The sequence below is a fragment of the Lathamus discolor genome, chromosome 1 (assembly GCF_037157495.1).
Source record: "Lathamus discolor isolate bLatDis1 chromosome 1, bLatDis1.hap1, whole genome shotgun sequence".
Classification (NCBI taxonomy): domain Eukaryota; kingdom Metazoa; phylum Chordata; class Aves; order Psittaciformes; family Psittacidae; genus Lathamus; species Lathamus discolor.
The window spans coordinates 149,674,134-149,699,637 of NC_088884.1; the positions used below are offsets into that span (position 1 = coordinate 149,674,134).

The following is a 25,504-nucleotide window of genomic DNA, read 5'->3' on the forward strand; positions in this document are numbered from 1 at the left end:
TTAACAATGTTTGCCATCAGCAATTTTATTAGAGCTCTCGATTTTACAGTCAACATTTTATATTACAACAGAAGAGGTACAAAAGTGAGCATGAAGACAAACTCTTGACCTATAGTCAGAAATAACCTATCTGAAAGCATTGGTATGTGTCTGTGTTGATACATCTAAGTAGCTACATAACAGAGTGCAAATAAAAATACATTTCACTTAATGTAAACATTATGGGTGAGGCTTTGGGTCTGGTCCAGCTATGCTCTGTGCAGGCCTGTGTATTACACAGAAAGGGTTCCTCTAGAGGTGCACGAAATTACACCTGCCTGTGTAGATCCATAAGGATGCTTCACACTCTGAGTAGTCACTAAAATGTGGAGTATTATAACCTTCCGCCTATGGGATCATGGGAACCTCGGTCTGCCTACCGAATTAACAATGGCTAGTTACGCTGGTGCTGCAACACCTGGGAGTATATCTGTAGCAAAACGTGCTCAGTATTCTTAGTGCCGATGACACTGCACAAAGGCCCTACAGCCATGACCATAAGCTGGCCTGAGATCTTTGTTTTGTTATAAACCTGCTCTTGACTATGCATGTGGGAGCAGTAGAATAGGAATCAAAGGAAATCAATGAAACCTGCTGGTTCAGTGTACTACAGCATGTCTGTGCATATGAATTGTACCCTGCAAGGCATCACCTTTCACCTCAGAAACTGAGGTTAAGAGAGACTCCTTATTGTGGCAACCGTTTGGTGTTTGTCTCTGTTCCAGTAGCTGGCCAGCCTGTGGCCTGAGGGACATTTAATGAAAGCTGGAAGGCTTACACTTGCTGCTATATTAAGAATGAAATGTAATGTGAACTGCAGCAGTGTTTCCAGTAGGATTTTAATGGGGCTGTCTGAGTCAGTCTTGCTATTTTCTCTCCCCAGCTACATGCTTGACATGTCCTTACAGCTCCTGGCAACCCTCTGAGTGGTTTCTGGTCTTGGCTCAGCTCAGTCGTTTCCCCACCAGCCACTTATGATGCCCATTAAAAGGTAAGAGCAGCTCTGCCTCTCCCATTGCTTGCTTTATCTGTTCAGAGGTGCCACAGTCCCTGGGAGCAACATGATCTATACCATGTGCCAGGGGGCAAATGTTCCTCTCTGGGGGATGTTGCACTGGGATGCAAGGAGAATGTAGAACGCTTTGGTCATTTTCCATCCAGCTTTCCAGAAGGGAAGAAGCTGAGTGCTGATGCCAGCAAGTTCTGCCTCTGGAAATTCTTTTTCTTCCCCATGCACACCCCAGGGAATCCCCACTCTGAGCCCCTGGGCAAGTGGAGTTGTACAGGAGGGGGCAAACCGGGACAAAGCATCTGCCCTCAACCACTGAACATCCCCCAGCTTCTCTGAAAGAGTGTGTTGTGTGCATGTGTGTACAGTCATCACACCTAAAGTATCATCTGCTGCTATGCGGCTGTTAGTATCACAGCAAGGATTTCTGGTTATGTTCTCTGTACACACCACGCTACTATTTATCACCCTAAGCTATTTAGCCACATCTTTTCCAGCTTTATACACGGTCAACTTCAGTAGCGCTGAGGACTCCGTTTCATGGAGCTGCCATGGAGCTGGCGCAAAGTCTGCAGTCTGTGTGGTCAGGGTTATGCACACACTGAAGGAGCTGAACTGGCCTGTGACAAGACACAAAGGCAAACAAAACTTAAGTAACCACTTTGCAAGTACAACAGAATGGCTCCACAGTCACCATGTGCAACATGAAAGTGTGTGCATGTTACATATGAGCTTATCAAGTGGATGGCTTAGGAGATAGTTTTTTAGATCTTGCTGAGAAAAGATAACTTTGGTGTTTATAGGGGCTAAGGGCAAGAGCAGGTGAGTACAAAATAAAGTAGGATGTGAACTCACACCATGTCAGCTATGGTGTGATAAGACAATGGAATCATAGAATCGCAGAATAGTTAGGGTTGGAAAGGACCTTAAGACCATCTAGTTCCAACCCCCCGCCATGGGCAGGGACACCTCACACTAAACCATCCCACACAAGGCTTCATCCAACCTGGCCTTGAACACCGCCAGGGATGGAGCATTCACAGCCTCCCTGGGCAACCCATTCCAGTGCCTCACCACCCTAACAGGAAAGAATTTCCTCCTTATATCCAATCTAAACTTCCCCTGTGTAAGTTTTAACCCATTACCCCTTGTCCTGTCATTACAGTCCCTAATGAAGAGTCCCTCCCCAGCACCCTTACAAGTCCCCTTCAGATACTGGAAGGCTGCTATGAGGTCTCCACGCAGCCTTCTCTTCTCCAGGCTGAACAGCCCCAACTTCCTCATACGGGAACGTCTTCATACGGGAGGTGCTCCAGTCCCCTGATCATCCTCGTGGCCCTCCTCTGCCCTTGTTCCAGCAGTTCCATGTCCTTTTTATGTTGAGGACACCAGAACTGCACACAATGCTCCAGGTGAGGTCTCACAAGAGCAGAGTAGAGGGGCAGGATCACCTCCTTTGACCTGCTGGTCACGCTCCTTTTGATGCAGCCCAGGATACGGTTGGCTTTCTGGGCTGCGAGCGCACACTGTCGGCTCATGTTCATCTTCTCATTGACCAGCACCCCCAAGTCGTTCTCCACAGGGCTGCTCTGAATCTCTTCTTTGCCCAATCTGTAGCCGTGCCTGGGCTTGCTCCAACCCAGGTGTAGGACCTTGCACTTGTCGTGGTTGAACTTCATAAGGTTGGCATCAGCCCACCTCACAAGCGTGTCAAGGTAATAATTATTGTAATAATAATAATAATTATTATTATTATGATGATGAAATAAGATCTCTTTCACAGACTGCAGAGCTGCTGCCATGCTGGAAGTTCACCATCCTGCATACTCAGTGGTAACCCCTACTGCTATAATATAAAGCTGTTGCTAACCATGTCAGACAGGATTAGGTATTTTGCTAGAAGCGCATCTATTAAGTTACTTCTGGAAGGCACTGCTGCCATGGACAAAAACAAGAGAAAATGATCAGCACGGTTTGCTACATGGCATGAAAAAAATGGATGCTCAGCTGATACGGACCCACATGGAATGGAATGGGTTTGGAATGACTTCAGGGGAGAGAAGCTAATTTATACGGTCTGTTCCAAAGAGTTTTACTGCACATGCAAATTGGTTAGTTTATTATTGCTCTCTATAAAGAATAGTAAAATTACTTGTCCATGTCACTCTACACAGTTGTCTATGTATGTGTTAGCTGAGCTCTGACAAAAAGCTCTACTTGTTCTATCTTAAGAAGTGAGTTGTGACCCACAGCAACAATTGTGTCAACAACTCTTCACGATGAGTTTCAGGTTTCTCCTTGAACTAAGCCACAACGGATCTAAGGTACTACATATTTCCCCTTCCTCCCTGGTTCCCTAGTTTATTTCATCATAGGCTGAAATAATCTGTGCCTACTTACAGGTCCTGGGAGCACTGGTTAAAGGCTGCATGTACCCAAAGAGAAAGCGAGTACACAGTTCGGCAGATTTACTCACCACACCAGTGTTAATATTTTCACAATGTGCAGAGAGCCCATTTGCCAGGTTCAGCAATACCTGAACAGGAATATATTGCTCTGCCATCAGGATTAAAGTTCTATCACCAGATAAGGAATTTGTCTCCTTTGCAGGCCAACTTTTCCTTATTGTAAACTAATGCAAGGAGTTCAGTGGTTTATAGAAATGTTTGTTTACTTTGGAAATGCTCTTACCCAAGTATGAATTCTTCACTCTGAGAAGTTGTTCCTGGCAGATATGAGTAATATTGAACCTTTGGTGCTTTTCTAATGTCACTGAAGAGCACTAATGAAGGTCTCTGAAATCACACAGAGGGATAAAGGATCTCAAGCTTTTCCACCTCTTCAGCAAGCAAGTCTGACCTTTCCTGGGCTCCTGTTTTTCTCTCCTGAAAATGGTGAACTATAGTAATTACTAATGCTTATCGTGTTTCATGCCTCAGTCTGACAAAGCAGCTGGATAGAAAGTAAGCTTTAACTATAGTGAAGGAAAAGCTGCCTATTTGGATCTGATTACTGTGTGTAAAAGCCTGGTCAGATGAGAATCTGTTGAAGTAGGCTGGGTTGCCAACTGAACTTTCTCAATGGCAAGTGCAGGGCAGAGAGCAAGCCCCAGCCTCAGCCAACATGAGGTCTGCAGCCAGAGTGGAAGCTCCTGAGAACCACACAGCCACACTCAAGGGATGAGATGGCAGTAAGAGGGGACTCTGCTCCAGCTTGCTGTAAACCTATACTGAGTCAAGAGGGAGATGCAGTATTAGTTTTGTGTTAAGAAGTCACCACCAATAAAAGCAAGTAATTACCTGTAATTGTCTTCACAGGTGATCTGAAAGTTTCGTTCTTCTAAGATGCTTTTTAACCTCTTTATGGAATAACCTGAGCAGGATTCACTGGAGAGAAAAGTCTTTCATTACTTGTGTTCCTTGTGTGTACAAGATACATTCCATACTATGTCACTTTGCTTTATTTCAGGTAAGATTCTTAAGTCCATTGGTGTGTGGAGTTTTGGCTACCATTGGGCCTTCGCTGGTAGAAACTATGTGATATTCAGCTGTGCATCTTGCACAAGAACTTTGTGCAAGTAGGTATCTGTGGGAAATAACTCAGTTCCAGTCACAGTACAATGTGCTCTAGAACTGCTCCAAAGCTGCTGCTCGCTTCCATCCACAAGAGTATGAAATAAAGCTTATTCAGTCTCTGGAACGACAAAGGGATCAAGCTGTCTGTGTGATGAGAAAGGGCAAGTCATGGAAACCAGCAGCTAAGTCCAGGAAGGACGTAAGCTAGGATGAAGCAGATAGAAAACATGGGTGGAAGCAGGATATGAGCATCTCGTATCTGTTTGACTCAGTCTGTGACTGCCTCTGCTCTGTTTTTGACAAGGAGCTGAGTGACTGCTTGAGATATCCAGCCAATATTAGTTAGAGTAAGTTGCCCACAACCCACTTGGGTTTCAAGTATGTCCAACAGATGAAGACTCTGCAACCTCTCTGGGAAACCCGTTCCAGCCTTTGACATTAGTTTATCAAAAATGGTTCTGCTCAGCAATAATCGTACTATTCCTATGAACAAACATATTTTTCCACTGTTCACCCTGAAAACGTAGCCTGCTCTGTGACTTCTGTGCTGCACCCACATTAAAAGTCTGTAGAGCTCAGTGAGGTTGGAAGGAATGTAAAGGTCATGGGACCTCTTGAAAGCAAGGGAAATGCCATTGTGTCTTAGCTATAACAGTTCAGGAGTACCTATGGAAAATACTAAAGAAAACAACAGTACAAATGTTTTGCTTTTCAATAAAGTAAGCAGCTAAGAGAGTGAATGTAGAGCAAGTTTTAACACATTATCACTGTTAGACAGTCACTCATCAGAACTGTGCCATCTGCCTCTCACACACTGCTTCTTGTTTCACACCGGCATGACTTTTACCTTTGAGGTCCACCGATGTCATGCATAAGCCAAATGTGTACTGCAGAGACTTTATCTGGATTTAGGTTAAAGATCTCAATACTTCCAAAGATGCTGTAAGAATGGGGCATGAAAAAGCAAAACATTCTTAGTTATCTGAGAAAGTTGTACAGAGCGATACCCAAATACTAGTGCTGCTATTATTCTCCGTGAAAGAACATTATCTTGCTAGTTAGTGGCTTTTGATAGACTATTTGATTAAATTAAATTATTTAATCAAAATATTTTCTCCCCATTCTTATTTCACTGTCAGCAGAACCTTTTGAAACTGTCTGCAGGCTGAAACAAGATGAAGTTTTTCCATCTTTTCTCCTGTATGATTTACGTGCTATTGATTTGGTTTGGAGCAAGGGAAATAAACACGGCTGTTCCCCCAACCAGCATATTCTTTGATATCTTTCAATGTTATTGGAGACTGCACAGTCTGGAAGAGTAAAATCCAGTCAACTCCATAAGCAATTAGAAATGTGTCAGTCATAATGGATAAATGCACCATCAATGCACCAATAAAGTTACTTTGTGCAGCAAGAGCATACTGTTTGCCCCATCTGCATACTGTCTGGCAGATTTCAATTAGAGTCACTGTACAGAAGGGGTTAAGTAATCAGCTCTACAGCAGCCAATGGTTTAGACCCCTATATGAGTTTACCAGAATCTATTCTTCACTAGCAAAGGCATGTTCACCAGCACACAGGCCCCACAGAAACTTGGATGGTAGCATGCTGACTAAATACCTGCTGCTTTTGAAAGCTCCAGCTTCTATCGATCCATTGAGCATCACTTGAACCACACCACATGCTGTTTCTGCAAACTGAACAAAGCAAACGGACATTATATTCTGGCACTACAAGCAGAGCCATGCCAGACTCGCAGCTAGTAACTTCTTCAATGTCATCAGAACTGACTTATACAGGTGCAGGATCTGGCCAAAATTTTTGTAGAACATGCCAGTGCGAAAAAAATGAAAGCCTCAAAAAGCTATGGCAAAACTGTGATAGAACTGCAGTAGCCAGGTACGAAGTGTCAGCCTGAGACTGCAGTGATCAATATAGGAACTCTGCTGTCACTGCTGGTTTCAGATTTTATAGGGCTTTCCAGAGCTCCCGAACTTCAGCTGTCTGATGCGGCTGTAGTAAAGTGGAATAACCCTGCTTTAACTCCAGTGGTGAGGTCAAGCCAGAACAGAGGCACCACTAGTTTAAGGACACGCAAACCATTGTGCATTCACTACCTTGTGACTCACGCTCTGTGTTCTTATGTGGCTTGGGAATTTTCTCCCCCGTGGTTTTAGTCAAACTCATCATTGAGATTTGTTTGATTTCATTTTTAAATTACTGGATCATGTAACCACTGTTCTGTTATTTAAAACGTCTGTCTGAATATTTAAAGACTTCCAAGCTTACAGCACAAAGTACTCACTAGATAGGTAATCTGGTGGTAAGACAAAGAATTTTTCAAAAGCTTAACACAGGGGACTGTACTTATCAAATCTTCCAAGTGTTACATCAGAAAAAGTGTGGCTCAAACCCAGATCTCAGGAGCTGTGAAACCGCAGGAAAGTTTCGTTATTTGTAAACCTCTAACGTAATAATGACGAGTTCTAGTAGATTTGATTTTGTCTAGAAAGCCCGCAGTTGAGCAAGCCTGGCTCTGTGTGGTGGTCTGTCCCTCCTGGACTCTGGAACTGAGGTGATTAATGAGGACATAGAAACCGTTTTGACCTTGGAAAAACTAGGTATACTAGTTTACCCACAAACCAGTATATTTTTACAATGAGTAGCCTTTCTTACATACATGAGAGCTGAAGCATACAAAAATGTTTGCTTTCCTGGTGAGCAGTCAGCTACTAACAGTCATATCAAGGGTGAAGTCTTGAGAGACACGTAAAATCAAACTGATACAGGAGAGCAGGTTCTTTCCTGGCACTTTTCCTGTGTAAAGTGCTGATTGAGCAATGCCAGACTGGCTGCTTAACTTGGGGTAGCAGGGTCTCATTTGTGTGATGGAAGCTGGCATGTACACATGGGTGGGTACACCATAGGAACCTTGCCAGACACCGCTGTGAGAAGACATGCTCTTCAGGTTTGCGCAGGAAGGTAGAAGGGGATTGCCTGCTGCTTTGAATGTTCCTGTGCCAATCTGGGCACTGCTCTCAACATTAACGTGCTGAAATGAATTTTGTTTTAGCACTTTCCATCCTCTGATTTAGTTAAGGCGGTGATTATTATTATTGTAAGCATTATTTGCAAAGCTCCAGCTGTCTGCCAGGTGTTGTTCTAGACAGTGGCACACAGTCCATGAATAAGAATGCCCAAGTTACAGTGACATTAAATATCGCATATAAAATATGGGACCTTTGAAATACAAATTTCCAGCGCCAAGGTTTTTAGCACCCGAAGCCAAAGTTCATGTGAACTTTTACTATTCCATATTCTAAGTCCAATCTGCAAACACACATTTTTGGCAGTGTTAAGAATTTGGTACATTTCAACATTCTTGGATTTGGGGAGATTTATTCTAGATCTTACCATCTTGGATGCCAATTTCCAGAACACAGAGACAGGGTTGCTTTCACATTCACTTCGTTTTGGACAAGATTCATAGTTGATTCCTGAGAAGAAATACATTTGTAAAATAGCTAAGGTTAGAACAAATGTTGTTGCAATGTTTAGATGGCTTCAAGAGCTGACTAAGAAGGGCAGAAAGGTTTGCTCCTACAAAAGCAAGAAGAACACATGGGACAACGGCTCTAAGAGCAAAATGAATTTGCATGCATTCAAAGGTTTTCCTGTATGCTCACACATTTCAGGGAGGCAGCTACAGGCCCTGTATGCAAATAATTCCCAGAAAAGTGATACAGGAAGATACACAGTCCTAAATGTGAGAGATAGGTTGGCTCTTGACAAATAGTCTCAGATTGCATTGCAAAATTAAACTTTGCTCAACATCTTCAGTAATTCCAGCCCAGTTTAGAAGTTGCCAGCTTTAAACACCAACCCAGGAGTCATGCAGGCAGCACTAACCCCAAGGTACCTGCATGCTACCCCTCCACTTTGACTGGCCTACAGCCAGGACATTTCTGGTTGGCAGTCTTGTTTTGCAATCTGTCCTATAGCAGTCAGAGGAAGGAAGCAAGTAAACTAGATAAAGAGCGCTAGATGTGATCATTAGTCTAAGCAGCAATGCTATGTTTTAATAACAGCCAAAGCTGTGTTTTCTAAATTAACTCAAGAGCTAAGTATTATTTTCAGTCTTCCATAACATGGAACAGAAATACAATACAGGTTTTAAACTGAATTACAAGAAAAGAACGTGTGGAAAGGGTTGTTATTTAGATATACAAGAGAAAAGACTAATCTAGAATTCAAAAGTTCATATTTGTTTTGCAAAAAAATAGGACTTATTACCTGGGGCAGAGGGGTCTCCACACCATGAAACCCCATCAGCCATATAACCCAGCAAGGTATCCTCCAAAGTAAAGAAATTTTGGTTGGACTTTGTGTAACGATGAGCGAGGTCGTTTGTCTTGCTCCAAAACAGTGACTGTGAAATAAGGTACAACGTTTAATAAGTGATATTTACACTAGAGCCGGTCAGGAAATTTTCCTGGTGAAAACAAAAAAGTTTTCATGATAATGGAGTTCCAGTTTTCATTGAAATGATGTAAGTTCCCTTTAGTGGGTCAGTTCTTATTTCTCCAGCCCACATTCCCATTTCCAAAATCTATTTGGGAGGTTACTTTATGTGGAAATGGAAGTGCTCAGCCTGTAAAGCACTTTTAAGGAAAGGTTTTGTCTAGTTCTCATAGGATAAACACCTAATTTGTAGTGTGTTTTGAACTGCACATGGAAGAGCAGCGTTTCGGAACCAGTGTCCCTCTAACAGCATGACCGCATGCTCCTTACAGAGAGCTGTATGCTTATGGAACAGGAGCATCTCCATCACTTCATCAGGATCACTCTTGTACTGAGGCTTGAGTCAAGCCTTACTTAGTGATGATTTCCAGTGACAGAGAATTAACAGGTTTCTTTGGGTCCGAAGGTGATAAGTGCAGGACTATTGCAGTAAGCATAAGAGAGAAATACCATCCTTGTGGACCTATAGACCCTCATAACCATTACTGATAAGATCCCATCACCCAGAGCACTGCTCAGACATGCGATCCCTCAACAATCCTACTTAAGAAGCCCACCGTGCATTGTAATGTTACCTTGTTACAGGGTATAGGGTGACTTGCTAACTCCATTAAAGGCTGGTAATCTTCTGATGTAATATTACAGGGATTCTTGTAAATGAAAGCCTGTTTTAATGATTCCCATATTTTTAGGCAATCCATATCTCTGCCAAAAGATTAGAACATAGTTAATTAGAATTTATGAGTATTTATGGATATGAAAGGATCGTTTTCTGTTCTGGTTAAATACTATGGATCAGATTTTAAAGGAGTTCTAATTATGCTCAGGCACAAAAATACATTACCCGTTACAAAAGCAGCATATCTTCAGCAAATTAAGTATAAAATGAGGAATGAGCACTTCTAAAACATTTTTCTCTCTCTCCTGCATTTTAAATTACTGATTATTGCAGCATCTGAATGTCCTCTATGATTCTGTCCCCAAAAACGGCAGTGCTGATATCGCATAACCAGAAGATCACATTTCTTGATTATTCATGACAAATCACGAGCAGCACATGTGGCAGACTGTAGCTTCTACATTTTAAAACTATGGCTGAAGAACACTTCCTCCTCAGGTACAGTGAGCCAAAAATACGCCCATGTGTCTCCCTGTGGAGCATTCAACCCTACAGAAATAGGATCTACAATTTTATCTAAAACAGAAGCAGGGCTCTGGCTGTTTTGGACCTGATGTTATTTTCATTTGCGCACTAATTTGCAGGTATTGACTTTACTGGAGCCACAACTGATTCGCACATGTACAACCAAGATCCAGACCAGGTGCATGGTCTCCAGTAGGTTTTTCCAGTCTCATCCTGATCCTCCACTGTGTTACAGGTTCTGGCCCTATTGCTCTCACTGGCATGAGTCAGAACTCCACTAAATTTGCGTGGGGGGAACTGCTTCATGCCATGACACAGGCTTTTAAACCTCAGCCTATGTTTGTTTCTTAGGGTGCTACTTCATCAGCCTAGGAAACAAAGCACCTCTCTGCTGACAGAAGCAGGAGTCCTTTTGTACTACCGAGAGGAAATCCACTGCAGTGTGGACAAGCAATTGCATCCCTGTACTGAAGCAGTGCCATGCTCCCTTGTTGAGGCTGCCACATACAGTGTCTGGGACAGCTCAGAACATCTGCTTTCTTGTACTTGAGGTAATGAATGCAAATATAAGGTAATTCATAATTATTGTCTGCAGTATGTGCTTGCCAGGCTATGTCCCCCTGGGCGCACTTCCCTTCCTCTTCATGCTCCCATGGTTTCAGGTCCTGTGGAAAGCCTGCCCCTCATTACAGCAGTGACAGTATTGCAGTAATTCTGCATCTTCCTCTTCCCTATTTTTATGTACATTTAATATGCTGACTGCATTATCCTACTGTCTGCTTGTCTGAATGGATCGCTTCTTACTGTTGCTGACTCATCCACTCTTTCTTCACTGTTTGCAGTCTTCTCCTGGTGTGTTCCCGCTACAAGCCATCTGAAGAATGGACTCTTGTGGAAAGAAACGAATGCCTTCAGAGCACTATAAAAGTAGCACTGATCAATTACTATGTGACAGACATGCAGCTGCAGGCTTTGTTACCATTTGGTAGGAGGGTAACATGTAGGATGTGGAATTTGATTAGTCTTGAAAATAGTCCTAAAGGGATTAAGAAATGTGGTAGTAATTCATTGAAGATTTCCAAACATTTTCAAGTTAATCTTCCCTACAGGCCTGTGATCTCATTCCTACTACTGAACTTGATCATGATTTCTACTGAGTGCCCATCTGAGCATCAGAATTGCAAGCTGGAACACAGGGAGTTGAGCTGGATTATGCAGGCTGTTTCCAAACTGCAGGACCCAGAGCCACTTGTCAGCTCCTGGCTGTTCCCTTGCTGTCTGGACATGAATGGTCTTCCTTCCCTTCCTAAGCCTTATGGAAAATAAACATCATGCAAAGAGGAGGCCAGACTCTGTGTCCAGAAGAAAGCAAAAGCACTACATACCAGAGGGAATGCCTCTGTCTTGGGGCTTGGGTCAGTATCACACTGGGAAGGACCAGGCAATCCACACCAAGATGTCCTTGCCTTGCCTTCTCTTCTGCCTTTATTTATGCAGTAACAAATCTAACTTAGCATTACACATGATACTGGCTATTGGGAGGTCATACCAGTAAGGTGGTTATTACAGCAGGTTTCCATGCCCCAGTTTCTTCCAGTCCTCCCCCATGAAGAGTCTATGGTGGATGTGTCCTCATCTCCCTCTCTTGGGACAGTCAAGCACATTATGCTACAGAGCTCTATGTGGGCTGCAGATATCCTGCAGCCTGACCTTTCTGATTTGAAACAAACTTGGGTATTGCCACTGTACAGTGCTGTCTGAAATGCGGACAGAGCCTGGGGACAGGGACAAGGCAGCTCTCTGGCTGTATGACAAACAGCCAGGCAGTATGACGGTATGACAACAGGGCCGCTCTGGCCACATGCTGAATTTCATTTCTTACCATGCCAGCCTGTTACAGGGGCAGCCCCTGCAGAATGAGGACCATGCCTCCTGTTTACACAAGCCATATTTACCTCCAGGTAAGCAGTGACTAATAACAATGAGGCTTTTTTACCAGGCTATTGTCTTTTATCCAGGAGCCTAAATGCACATTCAGTTACAGTCACTGTAGAAATAAGAAGCCGGTCTGCAGATGCTGTAGGGAGCATGGTCATTGCTTTGCTGTTGCACAGTCATGTCAGGGAGTATTCACATGTTTTACTTAGCAGAATTTAACTTGGGTGTACTAAATTTTCTCCTGGAGGAGCCTGTAGCTGGCTGCAAACCTTGTAAGCAGCCCACAGAGGCCATCTTCCCAACTGTGGTACTTCATTAGGCATTGGGAAGTTTTAAATACTTCCGCCTGCCACATGGGATTACAACATGACCACACTGAATCAGCCAAGAGAGAGGGCTCCTGCTGATTGAAGGGTGACTTTACTGAATAGGCAGCTGTACCCTTTGCTTTGCACAGTCAATGGTATTTTAAAGAGAATTTGTAGGGCTTGGCTGTCAGCACTGGTGCATCTCACAGACATTTACGTGGTGCACGCTTTCTGTCAAATGATTTGGCCTCCTGGCAGGACTTTTCTTTATAAGCTGCTCCAGAAATGCATGATATGTAACAGTGTAAGAGCCGCAGGTGAGAGCTGGTTACCTGGTCGTTTATCCTTTCGTATTACAAAGTTTTAAGCTTGGTCTCAGGAAACAAAATATTTTCAAGGACTCCTAAGAAAAACCTGGGGTTTTAATTTCCAAAGCAGAGAGGTGAGTGAGAGACACCATACAAAGCATTTCTGCTCCTGGACTCAAATCATGGCTGTAAGACGCGCAACGCAACAATTGAGCTGTTTCACAGTCCTGCCGAGACAGTTTGCTGAATCACAGATACAAAGCACCAGGTTTCCAGCATTTCAGGACACCGAGCTCAGCACTTGATGATATGCATGGATGTCACTCGAATAGGAAAGAAGAGGCTTCATCCACACCCCTGGCAGAGCTGAGCAAAACTGTGTGTTTAACATCATGAAAGTGCTCAGCCTTCAAATGGGGAAGCTCTTCTACAGCTGATAATCGGTGTGGTGCTTTTAGTTGTACCACACAGAAGAATGATAAGGCATGAAGAAGACTGATAAGGTATATTCTAATGATACAGAAACTAGGCAATTTCATCATTGTTTTAGAAAGCAAAATACAGATCTTTAATGTAAAAAAGCCACAGATGAAAGCTAATCAGTATATCATTTTCACTGTCCTCACCTATCAGCATGTATAATTTTACATATGAGTATAGTAATTCGTTGATTTGCCATTGGAAAGCTCTTTCTCTGATATGAAATGCAGGTTTTGCCTCACATCTCAAGGAGATTACCAGCCACATACAACAGCAGTTTTGGTTGATCTATGGAAAAAATAAGCAGTGAGGAGACTTCGGGACTTGGTAATCCCAGATCCAGGAAAATACGCCACTCTGTCCAACCTCACCCTTAAGGTAGACACTATCAATGAGATTTCACATGTCCCTTTTTCCAGCACAGCAAGAAAGTATTCGTTTGATGTGCAGCATTTAATTGACGCTGAGCAGAGCTAAGAGCAGAAATCTGCTGTAGCTCTGGGCCTCCTGAACACAATATGAGAAGTTTGCTGGTACATGGAATGCTAAGAATTCCAGCGAGAACAGTTTCAGGTTGGAACAAGCACATCTGCCTTGCCTAAAAATGCCTGACAAACAAATTGCCTTCTTAAGGCTGCTCCCAACTCCTTATTGGGAAGTTCTCAGTCACAAAATGTGTTCATTTTCTTCCTTGCTTAGCAAAAGAATGGAAGGGTCCAAAAGAGATCATCAGTCTACCAGTCAATTAAATTAATCCAGTTTGGATACGGGAGTCCATGGTGAATATGCTTACATACTACTCTTACATATCATTCTGCTGCAGGGCTTTTGTGCTCTCCTTCCCTGTTTTTTGCATGTTCTGGGTTGCATATATATTCTACACTGTATCTGAGAATATCATATATTTATGCATAATGGATTTCTTCCTTTGAGGCTAACTTTGTTTATGCTGAAATATTTAAGGCCTTTTATTCTTCTACAGAATCTGAAATATTCAATCCCAATTCAATAATATGTAAAACAAATATATTATATATATATATATAATTATAGAAATACAATTTTATGTTTCATTTTTTCAAACTCTTTTTTTTAATTAATAGAGTTTGGGAAATGTTAGATAAATGTGAATTACTAACTAACAGACTCTAGAAAAAACACTGAAACATGTTATAAACTCAAGAACAGAACCTGCAACCCTTTCTCTAGAAAGTGAGGTGTGCAGAACTTGCCCTATGACCTTTTACAGACAGAGATTACATCCTGCACTCAGTATAGCATCAAATAAGGGTGGGATACAAATAACCATTAAAACTACCATTTCCTTATTAAATCCAAATGTTACATATGCTTCAAAGTATATCCTGTATTTGTTCTTATATTTGGGCAGAAGTTGCTTTTTCCAGTGAATTTGAGTATTTCTATACATTGACTTTTTATAGGAATATCACATCAATCTATTCAGTGGAAGCTGGGGCCAAGAATATTCACATTAGCAGCTACTCTCAGAGCCAAACTTTAATGTGCATGTTAGAAAAATAGACAGCTTATGAGTCATTATTTCTTGCGTATAAGTACACTGGTCTGGCTAACCTTGAAAGAATGTCCTTTCACTTAAAGGAATGGGATGGTATTGAGGTACATGGGAAATCACTATTCATATATCTTTTTTTAATTATTTTCTTCCTTTCACTGTACATGATGGAGCAAATTCATCCCCAGTTGAAATGGATTTAACTGGTATAATACCAAGGATAAGTTGCATCCCTGCTGATTTCAGTTACACCATGAACAATGTCTTTCAGCTAGCACTGGACATGTTAAAACCTCTTAAGAAGGGAAGTGTTTCCTTGGGCTACTTGCCTCCAGTTTTTCAGTCAGAATTTGTTAGAGATACTTGAAGTATGGAACCCATTTTAAATTTACAAGTGAAAAATTACTTCCAGGCTTTGTTCTGGAGAACTCAATAAACTCTGCCCATATTGTTCAAATCACTCTATCAGGCAGAGAGACTTTCCCCATGAGACATGGTCTCCCCTGCCATCAATAGGAGCTTTCCCAAGGTCCTGAGTTTTCCTTCTAAAACATGGCGATGTTTTCAGGACACACTGAGGTTTTAATCGTGACTCTGAAGTCCGAGCTGGCCACAGTGCCCTGAGCCCTTTGAGGAGATGCCCTTTGCAGAAATCAAACTTCCCCAGCAGTTGCAGTTTGTATATGAAAATCCTTCTCATTTGCTATCACCATCAGCAAAACAGTAATGCAGATACGCACCTAAGCACTCAGAACTATGTCTCTTTAAAAAGCCAGTGAGAAGTTTGTGGTTATAACCAAGCTCCTCAAAGGCACAAGACCAATTCACAGCCTGCTGGGAGTCTAAGCCATTGTCTTCACTTGTAGAAGCCCAGACGTTTCAGGAGAACACACGTCAAAGCATCTAAATGCTGTAGCAATATTCCTGCATCTAGCAGACGTACCTTTGCCTGTGTGCCAGTTTATCTGCCTCTTTTAAGTAAACTGTGATGGCTGTAGACAGCAGTGCAATTCATACATCTATATTCAATTTGTTTTTTTCACGTGAGCTGACAAATAGCTGTCTTTATGTTGTCAAAAATCAAGCAATGGACAGTAACCCTTGTGCCTGTGTCGAGAAGCCCTCTGTGACCTAAAATCCTTTTGCTCTCTTTTATGCTCTGAACATTTCTGTTTTCCCTTCTGCTGTCCCTTCCCCTCTCCCAGCCTCGCCATGCCTCACTGCTGCTCCGGAGCAGCTCTTGTGGAGCTGCTGCCAAGCCCGGCCCGGGAGCTGTGGTCGGACTCCTCTGCAGTCACCCGGAGCAGCGGGTGCGAGGAGCTAAACGCAAGGCGAACACTGCCATCACGCGGGAGAAGCGACTTCTCAGGCGCAGCAGCTGAGGCCAGCACCAGAGGTCTGCAGCTCTTCATGGGGCTGACCCACCTCCAGACCGCTGAGTCAGGAAATGGGCACTTGAATGCAACGGATCAGCTTCCTTCATATTCTAGCACCTAAAGTCTCCCATCAGGTACCTTCGTGCTAAAAGTCAGGCAGACGTGCACTAACAGAGGTCAGCCAGCAGGCTGTCGTTGCTGAGGATTTGAGGAGACAGATTACTGTCTGCTGGTTTTAGCATCGGTGTAATGGAGAAGGGAAAAATTACCGAGGGAAAAGATGAAGGAAGCTTATGGAAGAGCTGTCAATCCCAGCGTCTTCAATGAGTACGAGCCTCTTGCTACCCACTTAGTTTAATTGTTGCAAAGTGTCTGCCACTGCAACATTTATGGTAACTGACTTTTTTCCAATATGAGAATGACATACTTGATTTTTTTGGCAGCTTGATTTTGTAAGTATTGCTCTCTGCTAATTAAACAGTTCAGAAGCCAATAAAGGAAGTATTGGAGGAACTGACTGGGAATAGACAGAGAGATCCAAAACTCTGCCTCAGAGAAAGATGACTTCTGGGAAGGTTACCGGTAGGCAGAGCAATTAAATTCCCCGTGGCAGATACGGGCAGTCTGGAGGCCTGAGAAAAGGAGTACAGGGTGAGATTTCCACTGGGTGCACCTCAGGGCCGTGTATGTTTGTGTCCAAGGAATGACCTGGAACAAACTATAGCTCCTTGTCACACCGGGCCTTAACCTTTGGCAGGAATTAGAAGGTTTTAAGGACAGGTGTACTTGTGGCTTTGATTTATAGCTCCTAGAGTACTTTGTGTGAGTTGGGAATCAGTGTTCCAGGACAACGCTAAGCCTCATCACCCTTCTGGGAAGGGCTGAACCACGAGGTGGCAGCTATAAACCAGGGAAGAGTTCATCTATATATGCAGATTCTTTTCCTGGCTTGATTTCAGCTTTCCTAGGTGAAAAACCACGCTGCCTGAGCAGATGGTAGTTTCAGCAATGCTCTGTAAGTGGGACATAGCCTCCAGAAGGGCAGAAGTCTCACCTGGACTGAATTTTGACAGAGAGTCACAACTGTTCTACAGTTTAAGCTTCCAAGTGAGGGCCATGTCATCAACAGATAATAAAGGGAACAAATTTAAACTGGCATCTTACTTCTTGATTAGAAAGTGTATTATTAGTATTGTTTTATTTTCAATATTGAACTTAGAAAAACACTTCTATAAGAATGAACTAAATAAACGTATGCTAAAGGAAGGAAACGCTCAATGGCTTAATGCAGCTGCAGATGCTTTTTTAGGTTTTTTTTTCCCTTAACATGAATTTGCAGTACACTGGGGGCTTTTACAGAACTAAAACTGCTGGAATCTGGCATAAGTGCAGTAAGTCAGGAGAAGTCCCCGCTTCAAGGATAGCAAGTGTCAGTGGGACAAGGACAAGGGAGAGGATCGGAAATTTAGTACAAGTGTGAGCGAGCTCTGTGCTAATGCCTTATTTTGGTGCCATCTCTTGGGAAGATAAACTGCATCTTTAGCATCTATTTCTACCTTTAGAGGGAAAATGGATCTGTTCCTCCTATCCCTATGCATAGGCAAAGTTGTATTTCCCCACAGTACTCTGAGGAGTTAAACAGCTCTTGAGTTTGGGCCATAATTTAGCAATGTCAGCTGAACAGTATCACCTCTGAACATGGCTGTTTTCACTGGCATCTTTACAGATGCTACAGGAGAACTGAAGCAAGGAGGGGTGGGATGAACAGGATTCCTCCTTTCAGCAGCAAAAAAAAAAAAATACACCAGCCATTGCTCTGTACAGCCAATCCCATAAAATCAATAAACGAGAGAGAAGGCAAAGAAGAGGTAGCTAACTGACAGTGCATGACTGAATAACAGCATAAAGTTACAGTAGAAAACTAAGTTGAAGAGTCTTGCATCAACAAATACTTCTAATGAACGTGTAAAAGGACAGTACAGACAGAATGATATCCTCTCTGGTGTCTGGGATTAAAACCAAAGGAGATATTCACTGCAAGGAGATTTTAATGTATGACAGTGGGGTAATTGTGATGCAGTACATGTAGGCTAACCCAAATGTGAAATACTATTTGAAATCCTACACAATCTTGCAGCAAGAACCAGTAAATATGTAACCACTGTTACATAAATGTAAGAAGTTTGAGTATACGAGAAATACATAGTCATTTAATAACAATTTACATATGATTATAACTTAATATAGACAACAGACAGATGAGTTGACATATGGCTGCCAAAGCAAGAGACAAATTCTGATTTTGGCAGCATTTCTGTTCCTCAGAAGTGCATTGATGTTGGCAATGGAGAAAAGACAAGACATCTTTTGACATCTCCCTGTTAAATTTGCAGGACTTTCTGTCTTTGGGTTGCTGTTAGTAGAGTCACAGCCTGGGAGGGTGTTTTGTGCAGAACTGAGTATGAGCTTTGCACAGAATTGGATGACTTTTCACAGTCTAGGGAGTGTATCTTTAAAAAAGATTCAAACAGTTGTTAATATTTACAATCATAGAATCATAGAATGGTTTGGGTTGGAAGGGACCATAAAGACCACCTGGTTCCAACCCCCTGCCATGGGCAGGATAATGATTGTGTTGTAATTATCAAGAAACAAGAACAGTCACAGTCACTCACACACAAATCAGAGGAAAACAATTGTAAATTAAGACCTTGCTATAAATATTGAAGGACAGAAAACAGAGCTATGCACGTTTCATACAACAAGATTGACACAGAAAAGGTATTAAAGTCAATACGTTAGCACATTAAGTATGGAAGGGACTATTAAGAGAGTACACTGAAGCACTGTAACATATGTTCTGACTTGGGCATTTAATAAGCGGTATGTTACATGATCATCTTAATACTGAGTGTAGCAAAAGATATCAACACCATTGCCACTATAGATGAGCCAAAATGCTTTTGCACCACTGGTGGCCCAAGTTATCCAGTGGACTTCTTGCAAGTCTGAAAGCATTTTCTAAGAAATAGAGTAATAGGAAGGCACCTATGGAGATCACTTAGCCCAAGTCCTGGCTCAGAGAAGGTTGGCCAGGGCCATGTCCAGTCTGGTTTTGAATATCTCCAAGGATGGAGCCTCCACCAACTCCCCAGACATCCTATTCCACTTTGATCACCCTCACAGTAAAAAAAAAAATAAAAAAAAAATTAAATAATCTTATGTTTAAATGGAATTTCCTGTATTTTAATTATATTCCAAATTTTAATTCCCTTGGCTCTTGTCCCGCAGCTGGATACCACTGAGAAAGGCTTTCTCTCTCTTCTTTACTTCCCCCATCAGATATTTATACCCACTGATAAGATCCCCTTGAGCCTTCTCTCCTCCAGGATGAACAATCTGAGCTCTCACAGCCTCCTCCTGTATTTCAGACACTTCAGTTGTCTTCATAGTCCTTCACTAGACATGCTCCAAGTATGCCCCTGACCCCCTTGTACTGGGGAGCCCAGAACTGAACCCAGCACTCCTGATGTATCTTGCCAGTACTGAGCAGAGCTGAAGGGTCAGCTCCATCCTCCCACTGCCAGCACTCCTCCTGAAGCCCAAGACATCACTCACCCTTGCACAAGGACACATTGGTGGCTAATGTTCAGCTTTGCCACCAGAAACCCATGTCCTTTTCCACAGAGAGTGCAACTAAAGCCATTTGTTTGCTCTGGGACCAAAAGAGATGGTGTAACAGTAACAATTCAATTTGTTTTAAGATAGTGTGGGTTTTTAAGTAAAGCTAAATCCTTTGCGCTTTGATGTATATTAAATTGAGAAGCTTTAGAAGTCTGCAGTGCACTCTAATAGGGTGCTAATGCATTACTATTAGGTTGTAACACTGCTTTTCAGAAGATTCAGTAAAGGTTTCTCTTCTATAAGGCATATTTTCTTAATGAAAAGACAAATCTCAGCTAAGTTTCATATGTCATGGTTATATAAAATAAAGCTAAGATTTTTGTGACACTGAATCAAATCATGGCTGTTGTTTAGTGCCATGCTTGATGTGAGAATGCTAACAACCAGTGAACAAATACAAAGAAATCAGAGTAAAAGTGCCTAGCAAAGCATGAAGGCAAAATGCAAAAGTAAGCATCCAACAAAACCCAGATTTCTTCCTAGAAGAAATTATGCTGCAAATGCAATAGCATCTCACACAAATTTATGTTCCATATGTTCGTTTTGACAAAATGTATCTCCATCTCCACAGGCTGCAAAGGAATGGAAATGCAAAATGCATTCATGGTCATGCAGTCAGAAAGCAAATCTCTCCTGGACACGCACCAGCTTTTACTATATTCAAAGGAATTACAGACTGTTACAATTTGATATAGAAGGAATCTGCCACAAACTATGAAAACAGCATTAATTGATCCAATTGTATCTAAGGGGAAGTACATCTTGTGTGTCCACACAGCATTGCATGAAGAACGTACTGAAGTTCTGCGCTTTGCATCTTTATCACTGGGTGTTCGCACTGCTTACACAGGCACAGTAGGATAGCTGGGCCTGGAGAGTCCCACACGTTACTGAAGTGGCTCCCTCTCTGCATCCTTGGTGCTCTCTCACTGCTAGAGGTTAGACTCCAGCCAGTTTTAGATAGATCCTTGCAAGCTTGGCTTAGCTGGGGTAGATCAGAGATGGAGAAGCGGCTGCAGATCTGAGGGGGAGTCATTATCTGGGAATGAAAAATCACTTGAGCTGCAAATGTTAGATGAGTTTATTTCTAGATTAAAAAAAATAGAAAAAGCATTGTTTGTGTTCTGGGGACTGCTGACTATGACCTTTCAGATAACATGTTTTCTCTCTTCCTTCCCCAGGTCACAAAGTGCTGATCATATCTGACCTCAGCATGCCAATTAAAGCTTGCTGAAGGGGAAAACTAAACCAGCTAACTTCGTATCAACAAGTTTCACGCTATGTCTACTACTACCTGTTCTTCCTCAGTGGGCATCAAGGTGCAAAACCATTTTAACAGCATTCTCAGAGCAACGGGTAAGTTATTGGGTGGCCACAACTGGTCTGGACGAGCACTGATGTGCCAGGTGACTGGTGCCAAGCTGGCCCTGCACAAGCCCGGTGCTGGTGAGCGGGCAGCTCTGCGCACCTCATTGCCCTTCCCTCCTTTGATTATACCGGGGGTAAATTCTTGCAGACTTGCATTGCGTGAGACCCGGAGTATGAGAATCGTGATAGCCACAAGAGGGAGTCCGCACTACTGGGATAGGGGAGACGAGTGATTTGAGGTCAAATCCTCCCTTCAGACCAAGCTGTCTTTGGCTTTTATTCAGATGAAACTGCAATACATACCAATGGCCACGGCTGATGAGTAGGGTTGTTGGGTTTTTTTTGCAAGACTAGTGAAAGCAGAACTTCCAGATTTTGTTAATGTTGAAAGTAGATAACGCTGCTGAGCTGTGAGAAACTATTGCTTTAGCTCCATCTTCTGGCAGCAGCCAGCGTTTTCCAGGGAAGCCAAAAAGAAATACTGCTCTTTAACGGCAGTGTCCCGGTGCGCAACAATGCATGCAGGGAACAAAACACCCAAAGCCTGCTGCTATACCATCCACATTTTCTCCTAATAAATGGGGCTAATACTGAGAATGCATTATATAAACATTCGGTATTCCCTGCCTCTTTCTCCTGAACTTTGGCGCAACGACAGAACTAAGCAGGAAGGCTGAGGAAATGATAAGAGTCATCCAGCCAGCAGCAGGAACAAAACCAAGGGTTGAACTGCACACAGGCAGTTGAACAGAATTATCAGCACGAGGGGCTGTAAACAGCACCTGAGAACTGTTCTTTAGTGAGGAAGTTTGATACAGCACCCAAATGTTTTGGTGACTATGGAGAATAAGCAAATCAACAGGTTAAAATCTGACTGCGTGAGGTGCTCACAAAACTCATTCCAGTGGCCTCACTGGGCTTGGGTTCAGCCCATGAATCATACTGGAAAAGAGAAGAGCATGACCAGAGCATGGCCACTGTGTACAGTATCCGGGGCTCCAGTAAGATGAGGGAGAGCACAAGGAGGTATCCTCCAGGACTGAAGCAGCCATGATGGTGAAGGTGTACACTAGCATATCCATGGCTTTCCCACATGAGTTATAGTATGCAGCTGCAAAAGTACAGCTGAAATGGTGGCTGTAGACTCCTGGCCTCTGTTAACTCCAGCTGTGGTACCTAGAAATATTTGAAAGTCCACATCCATATGTCAACACTCCCCCTTATTTCCAAAACCTGCTATCTATTCCAGTTTGAAATAGGGCACTCCAAACCAGTAGCAGTCACACTCACTAACCACTGCAGTGCTTAAATTGCTGTTAAAAAAAGAAAGAATCGTCAAAGGTGGAACTTAGTGGCTCTACTATAAAAAAGTAAAAATATGAGGAAATGGCCATGAGTTCACTAACCCCAGGGCTTTTTAAACAACTGCACATGTTTATGTAAGATTAAAAGGGCAAGAAGAGACCGTGCAGATTTATGAGGAAATCGGAAGATTTCTAACCAAGGCAGCGAGGTTCCCATGGTGGGAGCAGTAGCAGCAGAAGTCCTAGCCGTGCACAGGACACAGCTTCCGCAGCTCATAAGCCTGCAGGAGTTTCTGCAGTTCCCTGTTCCTCCTCCTGATCTTTGATTAAGTGTATCAAAGATCTCACACGACGCAAGATCCAAGGCCTGCATTAATGATGAAAGAGCGTGGGATGAAAGATACGGGCCTCTCTGATGTTTCCTAAAGGCACCCACTTCATTATCGGGAAGTGCCAGCAACAGAAGCAGTTGGTTACATGGCAAACTTCACAGAGCTCAGCAGGAGCAGAAATGGGGAATCTCAAGCTGGATTCCCAGAAAAGCACCTACACTTGACTTTCTGCTCAGGAACCTCCTGAACATCTGAAGTGTATGTAAACAAGTGTATTTTTCTCTTACATAAAATAAAAGGGTACTACTATACGGAAGTCATTTAATTTGAAAGAAAGTGAGCTCACAGCCATGAAGCTACCAAAGAGTGTTGGATTATGAACAGCACAAAATGTCATGCCTTGTAGAAACAGCCTTTTTAGAAAACTCGTGATCATGGGCTTGTGATTTTTTAAATACTGTCCTTGAAATAATGGCTTAAATGAATTATTCCCAGCGATATTCGTGGTCCAGATTCAGACTGCCTTGCAAGCAAATACGTACATGACATTGACTGAAAACATATTTACACAAAAGGGTTTTTTACATCTTCGCACCCCAATTTGAATGAAAGAAGCATAAGTAATAAAGGCTCTTAGGCTTCAAAATAGTTTCAGATTTAGATACCGGGTGCACACATCTCTAATGAAATAATGTGTGATTTTAGAAACGTGTACATGATTATGCAAAAGCTTCAGGAACTTTTTTACTTTACCTGCGAAAGAATCCCCTTTCACTAGAAGTGTGAACCTAAGTCTCTGCAGGCCCAGGCCGTTATTTTCCATGTGTCCATTTCCTTTCAAATGCTGCTTTTTCATGCAGCACCAGACATCCAAGCCCACATGCAAGCAAACTACTCACAGCTTTGTTCCCATCAGTTTAATGTCATGAAAACAAGAGAGGGACAATTGTCTCTATTAAGACAAAGACCAGCAGGGTTCTGTCACCTGGCAAAGGTGTGGGGCAGCCCTGTAGTGCTCAACCCAAATTGGTGGAAATGTCTGCTGGGTTTACTGCAGGCACAAAATTGGGTGGCTGGTGCCATAGAAGTGATGAATGGGTCCCTGCTGAGAGACCCTGCCTGCTCTGGATCCTGTCTGGAGAGTCTGGGTGTCCGCACTACCTGCAGGAGGCCTGGGGCACACCGTATTTATAGTCTGCCTTTTCCTATGGTGAAGGGGATCAATAAATCAGTTCTTAGCCCTCACACTCTACTGCAGATCTCGGCCCAGGCAATACTCTTCTGCTGCAGAGGGGTGTTACCCTGCCTGCTGTAATGGGCTGAGCAGGGACCACCGGGTGAAGGTTTTGCCTGGGACTGCCATGCTGGCACTGGGATCAGTGTGCGTTCCCTGTGCAAGCTGTCTGTGCTCATTGTGAGGTCTTGCCCACACACCAAAAACACCTGTTTTGGATAACCTCAAGATATTTCCTAAAGTCTTTCTAATGTCTTTGTCCATCCTATAAATCTGTGCTGAATCATCTCCTTTTCCTCCCTCCTGCGTAGTTTTGGTTATGTGAATGTGGGGTCACACGTTTCAGGATTTTTGGCAGATCAGCTTTACAGCAAATTGATTCACTTTCACATACTCAGAGCTGTTAGGTACAGCTTTTATTTCATTTTATTTATTTTTATTTTTATTTATTTTATGACTGTAAGGAAGTTGCAAAATGCATTTCTGATTAGGTTTTGACCTAGGGATAGTATTACATTGGCTCTGCAGGTAGTTTCCTTAAAAAGCCTCCACTCGGGCACTGACAGTTGCTGCCTGAGTTTGCTCAGTTTGCTGCAAAACAGGGGTCTTACTCTCCTGATTTCCCTCTGCTACTGCAAACCTGTTGGACACGGACAGGTGGAGGTGGGAGACAGCACTCTTCTCTTCACTTTACACGCCCGGTGCACAAGTGAGACCACTACTCACCCCAGCTCAGCGCGCCGCGCCATGACGTAGTTGTAGCATCTTCCCAGGATGACTTCTTGCAGGTTCTTAGTGGTCCCTCTGTCCTTCCACTTCAGCATGTCAGGACTGCCCTCTGCCTTCCCGTGAGTCAGGATGGAGGCCAGCACGACGGCGAGGACGAGGCCGCCCAGCAGCACCACGATCCCCACCAGCAGGACGGTGCGCTGCCGCGTCCGGGCAGAGCCCTGCTGGAACGGCATCCTGCGAGGGCTGCCTGAGGAGCAGCAGCAACTGCTCCCCCCGCGCAGAGGGAGCACAGCTTTCTAGCGTGTCGCCGCCGTCCCCCCCGCCCCTCGCCGGGCTCAGTGCCGGCGGCTGACAGGAGGCCGGGCTGACCCCCGCCTCCACCGGCCACCCCGAGCCGCCTCCGGCAGAGCCGGGAGGGTGAGATTGAGGGCGCCGCTGGCCCCGAACGGGAGCCCGCTTGCCCCGCACTGTCCCCAGCGGGCTCAGGACAATTCAGTCGTTTTTAAAGCCGAACAATGGCTTTTCGGGGCTCGACACGAGAGCCTCGCTGTTGCTTGCCTTCTGCTCCTCATCTTGCTGTGACCTCCCCGGCTTAAACTTTGCAAAGTATCAGCGGGC

General features: G+C 43.4%; 1 protein-coding gene across 2 annotated transcripts; it reads right to left on the minus strand.

The window, feature by feature from the left end:
• Nucleotides 1-25,197, minus strand: CD38 (CD38 molecule). Of its 2 annotated transcripts, XM_065665297.1 has the most exons (8): nt 24,881-25,195; nt 9,720-9,849; nt 8,917-9,052; nt 8,038-8,120; nt 6,244-6,320; nt 5,471-5,563; nt 4,348-4,434; nt 1-1,668 (listed from the first exon to the last, which is right to left on the minus strand). In XM_065665297.1, the coding sequence occupies exons 1-8, from the start codon at nt 25,117-25,119 to the stop codon at nt 1,587-1,589; spliced, it is 927 nt and encodes a 308-aa protein (XP_065521369.1). In that variant the 5' UTR covers nt 25,120-25,195; the 3' UTR covers nt 1-1,586. The 2 variants fall into 2 exon arrangements, with proteins under 2 accessions (XP_065521369.1, XP_065521370.1); XM_065665298.1 differs by lacking the exon at nt 4,348-4,434 and having other exon boundaries at nt 24,881-25,197.
• Nucleotides 25,198-25,504: the final 307 nt, after the last annotated feature.